General features: G+C 40.9%; 1 protein-coding gene across 1 annotated transcript in view; it reads right to left on the bottom strand.

Moving 5' to 3' along the window:
* Positions 1 to 13,598, bottom strand: part of csmd3b (CUB and Sushi multiple domains 3b) — an 815,905-nt gene that overhangs the window by 122,758 nt on the left and 679,549 nt on the right. Inside the window, exons 26-37 of the mRNA XM_061908578.1 lie at positions 7,820 to 7,946; positions 7,542 to 7,744; positions 7,262 to 7,453; positions 7,025 to 7,163; positions 6,083 to 6,270; positions 5,876 to 5,994; positions 5,672 to 5,747; positions 5,474 to 5,590; positions 1,136 to 1,249; positions 944 to 1,039; positions 661 to 864; positions 475 to 599 (exon numbers count right to left, since the gene is read on the bottom strand). Of these exons, the coding sequence (XP_061764562.1) occupies positions 475 to 599; positions 661 to 864; positions 944 to 1,039; positions 1,136 to 1,249; positions 5,474 to 5,590; positions 5,672 to 5,747; positions 5,876 to 5,994; positions 6,083 to 6,270; positions 7,025 to 7,163; positions 7,262 to 7,453; positions 7,542 to 7,744; positions 7,820 to 7,946 (1,700 nt within the window). The remainder of the gene's footprint in view (positions 1 to 474; positions 600 to 660; positions 865 to 943; positions 1,040 to 1,135; positions 1,250 to 5,473; positions 5,591 to 5,671; positions 5,748 to 5,875; positions 5,995 to 6,082; positions 6,271 to 7,024; positions 7,164 to 7,261; positions 7,454 to 7,541; positions 7,745 to 7,819; positions 7,947 to 13,598) is intronic.

Here is a 13,598-nt window from a genome sequence, read left to right as displayed (position 1 = left end):
TGATCAGACTCATAAATACATTTTTTTTTTAGAAATATGAGAAAAAGTCAGAAGTTGTACTGTAATCTGGATTTCATTAAAAATTTTGTTTTGTCAGAAGTCTTCATTTTATGAGAGTAAATACATTAAAACATTGGAAACATTTCTAAATTCAAATAAAACATTTATTTTACAATAAGTCAACTCGCGCGTGGGAATGGGTTCGCAAGAGAGACTCCTACTGGCCTGGAGGTGTATTTACACCCTACACTGCTACACAAACAGGAAATGATCTCATGCTTGTGTCATTGTTATTATCTTTGTCTTAAAGCGCAATCGGCCATTATCTCTTAGCATTAGATGCTATCAGGATGCTCCCACACTCTCCAACCATCCATTTGTCATCCTAATAATACCTTATCTTCCCGGCCTGATGTGCCGCTTGCTCAGCTTTTAAGTCAATGACACAAAAGGTCAGGTGATAGAGCTGTTTACCTGTATGCCGGCACCTTCTGGAACTGACACCTTCCACACACAGTTCTGGTTGTTGTCATACGGTTCCGGGTATCCGGGCGACAGGATGGTGCCGTGACGAGAGGCTAGCGCACCGCCACAGGGAACTGAAAGGCGCAATGTTAGCATGGAAAAGGTAAGGTAAGGTCAGTTGAAGGATGTAGTTACCAATGCATGTCGGTAGGCTGTCGTTCCATTGCGCCAGGTTGTCCGGTACACTCTCGCATCGTATGGCAGCGGAGCCGTGCAGGACGTAACCCGGGTTGCACTCGAACTGCACCAGCGAGCCCACTGCGAAGTCGTTGCCCAGGCGATGACCAAAACGCGGCTCGGGCACGGAGCTGCACTGTGTGGAGCTGGTCCGAGGCACGGCTGCGCAAACAAAAGACAGGACTTTTCATTGATCCCATAATCTAATGTGATAAGATTTGCTGCTTTTTGACAGGCTGACCTTGGTAGACAAAGTGGAAGCCTTTGGCGGTTTCTGGCCCGACTGTCATGAACTTAACGGTGATCTGATTTCCTGAACTGAGAGGGAGCGACTCCCCTGGAAGGAAAGCGAGCCGGAGGATAACATTTCATTTATTTCAGATGGCCCGCCACGTTTTTTCATCCATCAGCGTACTAATCCATCAATCCTTACCAGAGTGTGAGCCCGAGAGAGATGACAGGAGCGTGCTCTGCTGAGTGGGGCCGTCGTAGATCTCCACCACGTCGTTTAGAGACGTCTGGAAGAGCACAAACTGACCGAAGAGGACTGGGGACAAGGACGAACCATAAAAAAAGACAGGTTAATCGCGTTACTCCATGTTAGCGTCTGCATTCCGCTTCAAATCCGATTGGAAATAACAAAATAAAGCATGTCCTCCCCCGAGCTAGCATAGCGCAACACATGTTTGTTAGCATATGCTACACGATATCTGACTGTTGCCTTTGAAGAGGGTTCAAAAACTTCATTTAAATAATTTTGCTCGCAAGATATGAGGATAACAAAGTTATGTCGCAGATAAAACAAAAAAAAAAGTGGTTAATTTAGAGACGGGTTCTCAGCCACCCCTTGAACAACAGATTCATCCTGTATTTAGAAACATGTAGCTGAAAAGGTACTTTGTCCCGTATTACGGTGAGAATCAAAAATAGTTTGTGGATTCTATTGACAACAGTTTGCCACAGGCTACACCACTGCTCCTCGCTAGATAGCTAGAGTTATCCACCTACTGTAGCATCTGGTCTTCTGACTCCAAATGACTTTTTAACGTGGTAACTTTTTACCTATTGAAAAAAGGAACAATAGGGGTAGCTCGGTCTAACCACCAATGGTGCGTTCCATTTACCTAGAAAGTTGGAAGTCGGAGCTGGAAACGACGTCACAGCCGAGTTGTGAGCATTCCAGTTACGAAATCGGAAATCGAGATGGCCACATCAGAGGCAACATGCACGGAAGCTATTTTTGCGCTTGCCTCTGAATATAAACAGCTTTTAGGAAAAGATGCACTCTTTCTACAACCTTCAAACACGGTCGATGAAGAGAAAACTATGTGGAACGTATAAAACACAGAAAATGAATTTAGTTTACACTCCAGTAATGTTGCCATATAAAAACGTTGAACAATACATCGTAAATAGCTGATTTAGTGCGACAAAAACGAATCAGAAGGCTATTAAAGAAGCGCAGATCATTGTTTACATTCTACAGACATCTTTGAAACCAACTCGGGAGTGGTGAGAATGGAAAATCGGAAATCCCACCTCGAGGGGCATTTGAAATTTTGACTAGGAACTGGGGACTTCCTAGTAAAAATGGAACGCACCACAAAGTGTGCCCTATTTTTTTTTTTCAGGTAGTTGCAACCATAAATGAGGTTAACACCTTCTGTCTTTATTTTACTCATTTTGCTCGCTAACTCACCAAGTAAAAATACATCTGATTAACTCGTTTAATCTGTTTTTACTGTATTTTGTTACAAAGAGGCTTCAGCTTGTTTTTAAACTAGATTAATGTGAGATCTGTCTAATGACTTTGTATCAACTAATTTTCTTCTTTATGATCATCATCGAGCTTTAGCACTAGCAATGTCACAAGCAATCTACAGTTGCTAACTAAATAAATTAGCTAAATAGCTACATCTAGTTAATGAAATTTTGCTTGTTTCGGTTTTATTTTGCTAACAAAATACCAATACTGGTTTTAGCAGTAGCAAGGTACTAGTGATGAATCTGGTTAACAACCATCATTTTACTGGTAAGAGAATTTTTGCTGGTTTTAGCATGAGCAAAGTATCTAATTAAATCGCTAACAAATCTGGTTAGCCATTTAAAAAAATGTATGTACTAATATTTTTTAATGCAAACTTTGTAGATGCAGAGGGTAACAATTTTATACAAATACTTTCAAAATGGCTCACTAAAGAGGGTTAAAAGGGTTTTAGGAATTGAATGTTAGAAAAAAAACCTAGGTTTTAATCAGGGTTGTCTGCTCTTTCTTTGGGGCGGCATAGCTCAGTTGGTAGAGTGGCCCTGCCAGCAACTTGAGGGTTCCAGGTTCGATTCCCGCTTCCGCCATCCTAGTCACTGCCGTTGTGTCCTTGGGCAAGACACTTTACCCACCTGCTCCCAGTGCCACCCACACTGGTTTAAATGTAACTTAGATATTGGGGTTACTATGTAAAGCGCTTTGAGTCACGAGAGAAAAGCGCTATATAGATATAATTCTCCTCACTTTCAGAGTTCTTTCTGTGTGTTCACAACAGAGATGCTAAAAGTTGATTAATCCAATTAATTGAATGTCTAAATGACGCAAATTGAAAGCATTGAAGTCATTCAATCTGTAAAGAGCTAAAAACACTCATCTGAAATGAAAAAAAACACCCTTTTGAAAGGCTTTGTGATGGTAATAACTGCTTCCGTCCGACTAAGACAGCACATCACAGGTGTTTTCATGATATAAAAAACACAACACACAAGCTTCATCTTTTAAAATGTTTGTGAAAAACTTGTCTGATAATTAGGCCGCATCAAACATTTCTTGATGAAGTTGACACCCTGAACGTCCACTTCCTAAATGTAATGAGACGGAGACCATTGACGGCTGCTATTTTAGACGTAACGCCAACGGGCACAATTAGGGCCCGTATCAAATAATTACTGACGGCGAGTCAGAGCCAATTAGGTAACTTGCTGTCTAACAGCATATTGTAGGCGGATATGATACATGTACCCATAAAACATTGTGATAACCTCAAGTTGACAGGAACACATACTGTATTACAGCAAGGTCTAAAAGTGGAGCCAACATGGAAGCAAGTGTAGCTACTATTAGGCTGTTTTGAAAGAAACACACCAATCAAACATGGCCACATCAGAGGAAAACCTGCCTCAGCTTTTAGCGCCACTTCAGCGATTAACCCTGACCTGGAATTAAATGAATGGCGAGCTAGGATCCTTTGATCATTTATTAAATCCCCACAGCGTTTTGGCTAAAGTTAAAAAAGGTTTGATCTGGGTAGTGTAACATTATCTCATTAAAAATCTTTTTTGTCCCGTAAAAATTGAGATCACACGACAATTTCTTTATTGGTGTTTTACTCCATCATGCCAAATCGTCACTCAAACAAACTGGAGTCAGACTGGATGTATACTGCAGTGACAACACATTATTTTCCTTCCTTCTTAAAGAGGAACTTCCCTTTTTTAAAAAAATTGTGCCTATTGTTCAAAATCATATGAATGACATGACGACGGATGTATTTTTTAAATGTGTTTCTCACGCGTAAATAAACATAATGGAGGTCCTCTATTCAGAATCAGAATCAGACATACTTACACCCATAAAACACAATAAAAAAAATCCAAAAAGCACCACGAATACTCCCTTTACATTTTGTGAATTGAATATTAACCATGTCTTCGTGGCTATAATAAGCGCTAATACACACAAACTATTTATAGCGGCGCCGTGATCACAGCTTGTGTGCCAATGTTGACAAGATCGACTGATCGTTTCCTTGCTCATCAAACTTTATTGTAGATCATAAATCATGCTTCTCCTCTGGGTGGTAGAAGGACAAAGATTTGATCCGACTTGTTGGTACACTTTGACAGCCAATTTAGACATGGCAAGGGCAAGCAAGAACGACACAAAACGATGCTTGGTTCCACCACCTTTTTCTTTGCAAGGATTATGAGTCATTCTTCATTTAAACGGGAATACTGTTTATGAACATCGTCGCAGTCGGCATTGTAATGACAGCAGACATGTTACAAGTAGTGATGTTTTATTTTGTTTGTTGGCTCTCAGGAAGTCTACGGTGAACAAATCAGTGATGGAGTTGAAAAAAAAAGTGAATGTATTTTGAAATTAATGCATCATGTATGCTTAAAATTAGCAAAATAAGTAAATATTAAATGTTATTATACATGTGCCTGTTACTACATTACATATATACTTACATCATGCATATAACACCTCAATGGAGGTGTTTGGTTTTTTTTTAAGGGCTTTATAAGCAGAATAGAGTGGCTCCCATAGATTCCGTTATAAGCAGACTTTTGATGGCATTTACTTAATATTCAGAATGCATTAAAAATACATTCGTCGTCATGTCTTTCATAATGATTGTGAACGATTGGCAAAATTCCGAAAACACTGCAGTTCTCCTTTAAGCGGCTGAATGCTACACGTGGACACCAAGATCCTATATTTTTTATGCACAGTTTGGTCGACTATATAACATTGCAGATATACAATTCAGATAAGCTTTGTATCCATATTTGAAGATGACTTAATTTGGATTGGGGAATGTCCAAACTATTCATTTTTACAGATAGTGGTCACTAGGATTTAGAACCTAGCCTAGCACCTTTGGGTGAAAGGCAGACAACACCCAGTACTGGCAAAGGTCACTCAAAGATAGTCAATCTGAGGATATTCAAATTGGTATTGTGTGAAAAGCCTCATGCAAAACCTTGATGGGGATCTTACCGAACTCTCTCGGTACAGCGATAGCGTAGATGCAAGTTTGTCCGGCCGTGTAGTTCCGAGGGAAGTTTGGTGACAAAACCGTTCCTTCCGATCCAGTAGAGCGACTTCCGCACGGAGCTGGAACAGACAGAAACCAGTGCCAAAATAAGTTAATCTAAGAATTTACAGATCAGTGTTTAACCTTGTAACTATCTGTACCTTGACAGCTTGGCAATGCCCGGTTCCATCCAGGTCTGCCATCATCTCCCATGCTGCAGGTTAGGGTAGAGTAACCCTGAAGACAAAACATTTTATTTCAAGGATTCAAGGAAACTTATTGTCATACCGGCACAAAAGTTAGCTGCCTTGCCAATCAATGAAACTAAGAACCACCCATTCAATTATCACTTAAAGCAAAAGTACCTGTAGAACATATCCAGCCTCACAGTAGAAGGTTACAGTTGATCCAAGTTTATAATCCGATCCCAGTCTGGTGCCGTTCAAGACCACACCCGGGTCGAAGCAGGACTCCCTTAACTTGGCTGGACAGCAAAATAGATAATACAATGAAGTGACTTCCGCTCGCTAAAAATCGACCAAACACAAAATAAAGTCTGCTGACGAATCTACCTTTGTATTCCAAGTGAAAGCCAGCATAGGACACCGATCCGTCGCTACGGAAGGCTAAATGCATTGTGTTTGAGCTGCTCTCAATTCTCTCTGGGAGTTTGCTGTCTTGGAAACTGCCGATTAAAGGACTGTTGCTGTCGGGGCCGTCGTAGATGTACAGGAAGTCGTAGTTTGGCTCAATGTTGAAACTACATAGGGGTAAAACAAAGAAAAGTGAGGTCAGTGCAAAAAAAAAAACTGTGTTATTTTGAGGTTATCATCCACATGTTCTTATCAAAACAAAGTAAAGTAAAGCTATTGATACTTTGTAGAAGCAACATGTAATTTATACAAATACAAATTTCAGTTGTCAAATAGAACAACGAAAATCCATCCATCCATCCATTTCTACCGCTTATGCCCTTTGGGGTTGATTCATGCTTTTAATTAACCTTAGTACTGGAGTATCGGTACTTTAGTATGGAACCGGCAATCGCAAAGCGAGAGCACAAATCTGTGACTTTAGTGGGCTTTCTCAATACTGCTGTCCTTCCAGCCCTCTTAAAAGGGTACTCTTTAAACCAGGGCTAAAACATGTCAAATAGAGGATCTTTGCCGAACATTTTTTTTTTTTTGCAGTAAGTCCTTAAAACAGCTGAGCACTCCTGTCATGGCACAACGCAACCATATTGCTTGTATTTTAATTTGTGACTACATTAGCCATTTGATGAAGGGAAAAAGATGAGGTCTTGCATCGGCATGACACAAAATAAAAATGATGGTAAACCTGGTCCTTAACTTTCTGAAAATGTAGTCCTTAGAACAAACAATATTGTAAAAATCCTGCTATTAACCATGCCCCAAAAAAGTCAAAATACAGAGAAAGTTTACCAATACAGCACAGGTCTTCAATAAAGTTAGGCTAAGAATGGAAAGCCATGGAAAACTTTGAGTAAATCATACCTGATGAAGGCCAGAGACAGAACATAGTCTGGGTTGACTGCAATGATCCAGTCACAGTCCTTAGAATGGGGGTAAGGATGTGGATAGTTAGGCGACAGTATGAACCCACTGGAGCCGGTCAAATTTCCTCCGCAAGGAGCTGCGAGTCCAAGAAAAATAATCAATCATCTTTTTCTGATAGCCTCTGATACCTCTCTCTAACACTTCCACCAGCATGTATTGTTAAGGACTTCTCACCTATGCAGACAGGCGGACTGGGCTGCCAGTAGTATCTATTATCAACTTGTATGCAGGTGATTTTGTCATCCCCCTGGAGCTCGTATCCCGGGTCACACTGAAAGGACACAGAATCCCCCGGCTCCCGGCCGTCGCCGCTGCGGCTGCCGTTCATTGGCACACCGGGGTCCCTGCAGGCCGTTGCTACTGAGCCTGCATAACCGAGACAGACAAGCATTAAATATGAAACCTTGTTTATTCCAATCTGTTATGTTAGAATTCCCGTTTTAAGACCACTTACTGGAAAATTGCATCGCAAATCCAGACTTGCTGATGTAAAAATCGGTCTCAAACTGAACAGTGACGGTGTTTAGCGTGGAGTGGATCCTTTCGGGCAGCAGAGACCCGCTGAGTTCCGCCAGAGACATTTCGTTCGAAGGCCGACCATCCCACACCCTCAACATGTCGTGGCTGGCCTCTGTGTCAAATGCCAAAAACTGAAGGCTAGGGAAAACACAAAACAGTATCAGGTCTGAATATGGACTCACATAAGAATCTGTGTATGTTATCTTTGATTACCTAACAATGTTTCCCGAGTCCACCTCGATGGTCCAAGTGCACCGGAGGTTGTTGTCATAGGGAAAGGGGTATCCCGGTGAGAGTATCCTTCCGGAAGATTCGCCTTTAAAACGGCCGCCGCACTCGGCTAACATACAAAGAAGAAACATGTCATGCAAGCATTTTAAGTACAACTGATCTACACAATTTGACAGCGGACTTTGCTACACATTCAAATACTGAGGCTCTTAATCTTTTTGACTATGGGGTCCAACTTCTACATGACAGAAGGGCCTAGGGCCCACTCAAATATTGTCACTAAATTAGTAATCTTACTTTTGATTTTAATCGTATTCAATATAATTAACAATTATACCTAACCTACTTACAGTTTAACAGGGTCAATTGCCAAATGTAATGAAAGCATGTTTTAGTCACAAATACTGTTAAAAAGGCTTAGATCTGACTGATAATACAAACACATACCAATCAGATATACTGCAAAAGAAGGGGACTCCTATAAACTGATGACTAATACATTTACATACAATTACGTAGTGATTAAATACGGCGTGGCAAAGTTGGTAGAGTGGCTGTGCCAGCAATCTGAGGGTTACTGGTTCAATCCCCACATTCTACCATCCGAGTCATGTCCGTTGTGTCCTTGGGCAAGACACTTCACCCTTGCTCCTGATGGGTCCTGGTGAGCGCCTTGCATGGCAGCTCCCGCCGTCAGTGTGTGAATGTGTGTGTGAATGGGTGAATGTGGAAATACTGTCAAAGCGCTTTGGGCTCCTTAAAAAGGGGTAGAAAAGCGCTATACAACCCATTTACCATTTTAACTAAATTGCAGCTGATATAGGCTTCAGCACCCCCCGCGACTCCGAAACGGACAAGCGGCAGGAAATGGATGGATGAGAAATATTAATAATATTATTTATTGTCATAATATACATGTTTCTTAAATAAACTGTCAATAAAATAAAGTGCAAATACAATACAGCTTCACCACTTTAGTCATAATTTTTGTGCTAAAGAAACTTCAACTCAATTAATTTCAGTTTTCTTTGGACCATGTTAAAACGTGCCCTGTAATGAGCTGGCGACTTGTCCAGGGTGCACCCCGCCTTCCGCCCGAATGCAGCTGATGTAGGCTCCTGCATCCCCCAAGACAAGCGGTACAAAATGGATGGATGGATGGATGTTAAAACTTCTCTATGACTTCAGCTCTAGACTTTATTTTTTGTGTGATATTGTCTTTAGTGCCAAAAGTGGTAAACAAGTGTAATACAATAAAAACTGAGTACCGCTGCAGTGACCACAGCTTAGAAGTGGGGCCTTATATTAAGCAACACTGCCTTAATAGGAGAATTATTCCCATATGGATATGAGGTTTTTATTTGAGGTAAAATCTGTTCAATAGGCAAAAATCAGTGAATTGTCTCTCAAAGGGTGGTGCCCCAAGGTGATACATTGTAAATGAGAAAAATAATTGTTCATCTTTATATTTGTCAGCTTAATTGATGAAACTACGTTCAATAATTTGGCCGCATTTGATGCCCTAACAACGGAACAAAAATGTATACAAAACAATTTTTCTACTTGTAGCCACATAATACTACAAAACGTGTGCGACCCATGAACACATTAGACCGAAGTGACTCGAACGAACATTTTGTGCTTTCTTGTGACTTTGTCTTTCACAGTTAAAAAAGAAAATAGTCCTTCTAAAGAGCTCACATTCCTACTGGAAGAAAGTGCTCCACATTATATGACATAAATATAAATCGCCCTCTCTGTCTTTGTCTCTCTCGACGTTATATGTATTTTCACAATCACCATCCCATCTCCGCTCTTCCCTTATGTGCCTTCGTTGCTTCTCCCTCCGGCATCCCTCCCTGGCTGGAATATATTAGTGTGCGAGGAGCAATTTTAACAGCTAAGACGAGGTAAAAGAGATAGAAAGTACAAAATCGAGAGGGCAGGGCGGTAAAGACAGAATGGGGTAATAATAATAATAATAATAAAAAAAGCAATATGACAAAGACTGAGGGTTAGCCGAGGTCATAGTATGTCATGGCTAAAAAATAAAGCCGTAGAGCATCAGCCTGAGGTTTTTATGAATGTTCTATTATTGATAGTGGGAATGAGAGAGAAAAGCCCTATCAAGCTGAATTTCAAATCAAGAGGGGCCCAGCAGTTGAAAAAAGAAAAGGTTCTGTTCTGTTTATTGCAAAGCATCAGAGTTGTCACCTTTGCTCTGCTCGAATCATGAGACTTGATGCCACGGACCAAATAAACAAGACATACAAGTGAACCCCCGTTAGAAAAGGCTTGGGCGAAAGAGACAAGGAAAAACTGTCAAATTATGAAGAGGACTATTTAATGGTGTTTCAACAAAAATGTGTTGCTAGAACCTGTCCATGAACACCAAACGTGAAGTGAAAAAAGAGGGGATCAAATGGAGCATTCTACTCCAGGCTTCGCTACACATTTTAGAATACAGCCTGATCTTTTTTTTTTGCTTCAGCAAATAGGCTAACCTAGCATGATGTTTCTCTTTATGTCATGTTGATTTTAGCAATACAGATCACGGAGCTTAGCTAATATTGCTACACTGACGTTTGTGTCCCCCCGTCCTCCTCATTAATGTTACGTTCTTGTATTCGATATTTGGCATCAATTTTATGTGAAAAGTGTAAACAAAGAACAGAAGTGCTTCTTTGGAGGCACAAACTCTTTAAAACAAACACTAACATTAGGGGAAACTGCACTTTTAAAAAAAAAATGTTGCTCATCGTTCACAATCCCTATGTGAGACAAGAACAGACGTTTCCCATTTGCGGTTTAAATATTGAAAAACTGCTCGTAGGAGGTGGTTAACAATGCAGGTAAAGGGACTTGTTCACAGGGGGTGTCCAAACTTTTTTGACTCGGGCTGCATTGGGCTAAAAAAAAAATTGTCCGTGACCGTAACTTTATGTAAAGTAACTATATACACTATGTTGCCAAAAGTATTTGGCCACCAGCCTTGACTCACATATGAACTTGAATTGTCCATCCTATTCCTAACCCATAGGCTTCAATATAATGTCGGTCCACCTTTTGCAGCTGTTACAGCTTCAACTCTTCTAGGAAGGCTGTCCACAACGGAGTGTGTTTATAGGAATTCTTGACCATTCTTCCAAAAGCGCATTGGTGAGGTCACACACTAATGTCAGTCGAGAAGGCCTGGCTCTCAGTCTCCGTTCTAATTCATCCGAAAGGTGGTCTATCAGGTTCAGGTCAGGACTCTGCGCAGGCCAGTCAAGTTCATCCACACCAGACTCTGTCATCCATGTCTTTATGGACTTTGCTTTGTTCACTGGTGCACAGTCATGTTGGAAGAGGAAGGGGCCCGATCCAGCTGGGAGCATAGAATTGTCCAAAATGTTTTGGTATTGTTAAGCATTCAAAGTCCTTTTCCCTGGAACTAAGGGGCCAAGCCCAACTCCTGAAAAATAACCCCATACCATAAGTCCTCCTCCACCAAATTCCACACTTGGCACAATGCAGTCCAAAATGTACCATTCTTTTGACAACCTCCAAACCCGGTCTTGTCTATCAGATTGCCAGATGGAAAAGCATAATTCATCACTCCAGAGAAGGAGTCTCCACTGCTCTAGAGTCCAGTGGCGATGTGCTTTACACCACTGCATCGGATGCTTTGCAATGGACTTGGTGATATATGGCTTAGATGCAGCTGCTCAGCCATAGAATCCCTTTCTGTGAAGCTCTCTGCGTACTGTACGTGGGCTAATTGGAAGGTCACATGAAGTTTGGAGCTCTGTAGCAACTGACTGTGCAGAAAGTCTTTGCACTATGCGCTTCAGCATCTTCTGACACCTCTTTTTCAGTTTACCTGTTGCTTTTTTTCCCAAACTCTTCCATTTTCTTATAATAAAGCCAGCAGTTGACTTTAGAATATTCAGGAGCGAGAACATTTCACGACTGGATTTGTTAGACATGTGGCATCCTATTGCAGTTCCATCTATCCATTTATCCATTAATTTTCTACCACTTATTCCTTTTGGGGTCTCGGGGGGTGCTGGTGCCTATCTCAGTTACAATGGAGTGGAAGGCGGCGTACACCCTGGACAAGTCGCCACCTCATCGCAAGGCCCTATGACAGTTCCACGCTGGAAATCACTGAGATCATGATAGCGACCCATTCTTTCACAAATGTTTGTAGAAACAGTCTCCAAGCCTAAGTGCTCGATGTTATACATCTGTGGCCGGCCGAAGTGATTAGGACACCTGATTCTCATCATTTGGATGGGTGGGTGTGGGTGCTGGAGCCTATCTCATTCAGGCGGAAAGCATTTACACCCTGGACAAGTCTATATATATATATATATATATATATATATATATATATATATATATCCATCCATTTTCTACCGCTTATTCCCTTGTGGGGTCGCGGATATATATATATATATATATATATGTATGTGTGGGGAAAAACACAAAACTACTCTATCTCTACAGAACTGTTTCATGAGGGGTTCCCTCAATCATCAGGAGATTTTTGTTTTAGAGATGAAGTAGTCTTGTGACTTTTTCCACACATACATATTGCGCTCTACCACAGTATCGAGCACTATTCTCTGGATAATCCAATTAAGACATATATATATATATATATATATATATATATATATATATATATATATATATATATATATGTATATATATATATGCTTCACGGTGGCAGAGGGGTTAGTGCGTCTGCCTCACAATACGAAAGTCCTGCAGTCCTGGGTTCAAATCCAGGCTCGGGTTCTTTCTGTGTGGAGTTTGCATGTTCTCCCCGTGAATGCGTGGGTTCCCTCCGGGTTCTCCGGCTTCCTCCCACTTCCAAAGACATGCACCTGGGGATAGGTTGATTGGCAACACTAAATTGGCCCTAGTGTGTGAATGTGAGTGTGAATGTTGTCTGTCTATCTGTGTTAGCCCTGCGATGAGCTGGCGATTTGTCCAGGGTGTACCCCGCCTTCCGCCCGATTGTAGCTGAGATAGGCGCCAGCGCCCCCCGCGACCCCGAAAGGGAATAAGTGGTAGAAAATGGATGGATGGATGGATGGATATATATATATATAAATCTGTAATCATGTTTACATCTTTTTTTACCCCTAATCTGGATTTGCAATGCTTTAAGTCTGCATATTAATTTCATACCAAATAGAAAAATGACGTTTGCCAAACATGCAACAATACAGTACCAAAATAACACTTCAGTTTGCATTGATTAAAACAAGCTATAACACACTGAACAGTAACACATAACTTCAACCACTTTAACTTTAACATCCCCCCACCTCACACCGTGACGACAAAGCAATCTAAAGTATAAACGATAAAACATTTAAAATATTAAGAGCATTTGCGTTGTTAGGTTGAAGCCCCCTTAAATAATTTGGTGTGGTTTGAATTTTTTTGCCCAAAAAAATTCAGAAAAAATCAATACAAATAAACAGGAATATGAGGTTAAATTAAAAAAAAATGGATTAGCTGTCATTATTCATTATGAATACAAATCATTCGGGGACCCTTTGGCAGCGCTTATTATTCAATCCAATGCAATCCGTTCCATCAGTAACGCCCACATTACTATACTGAAAATCCAGTCCACATTTCCACTACTACCTTAGCAAGCTCGAACCAGACGCAGAACATCCTGCAGTATTTACAGAAGTAAACTCGGAAGTAGACATGCTTCAATTTGTAGTCGTCTCAGTACTGACGCATACGTGGCAAT

The sequence above is a fragment of the Nerophis ophidion genome, linkage group LG08 (genome assembly GCF_033978795.1).
Source record: "Nerophis ophidion isolate RoL-2023_Sa linkage group LG08, RoL_Noph_v1.0, whole genome shotgun sequence".
Taxonomy (NCBI): domain Eukaryota; kingdom Metazoa; phylum Chordata; class Actinopteri; order Syngnathiformes; family Syngnathidae; genus Nerophis; species Nerophis ophidion.
Note: the sequence above shows the minus strand (reverse complement) of the source record. Positions and strands in the feature narration are given on the sequence as shown.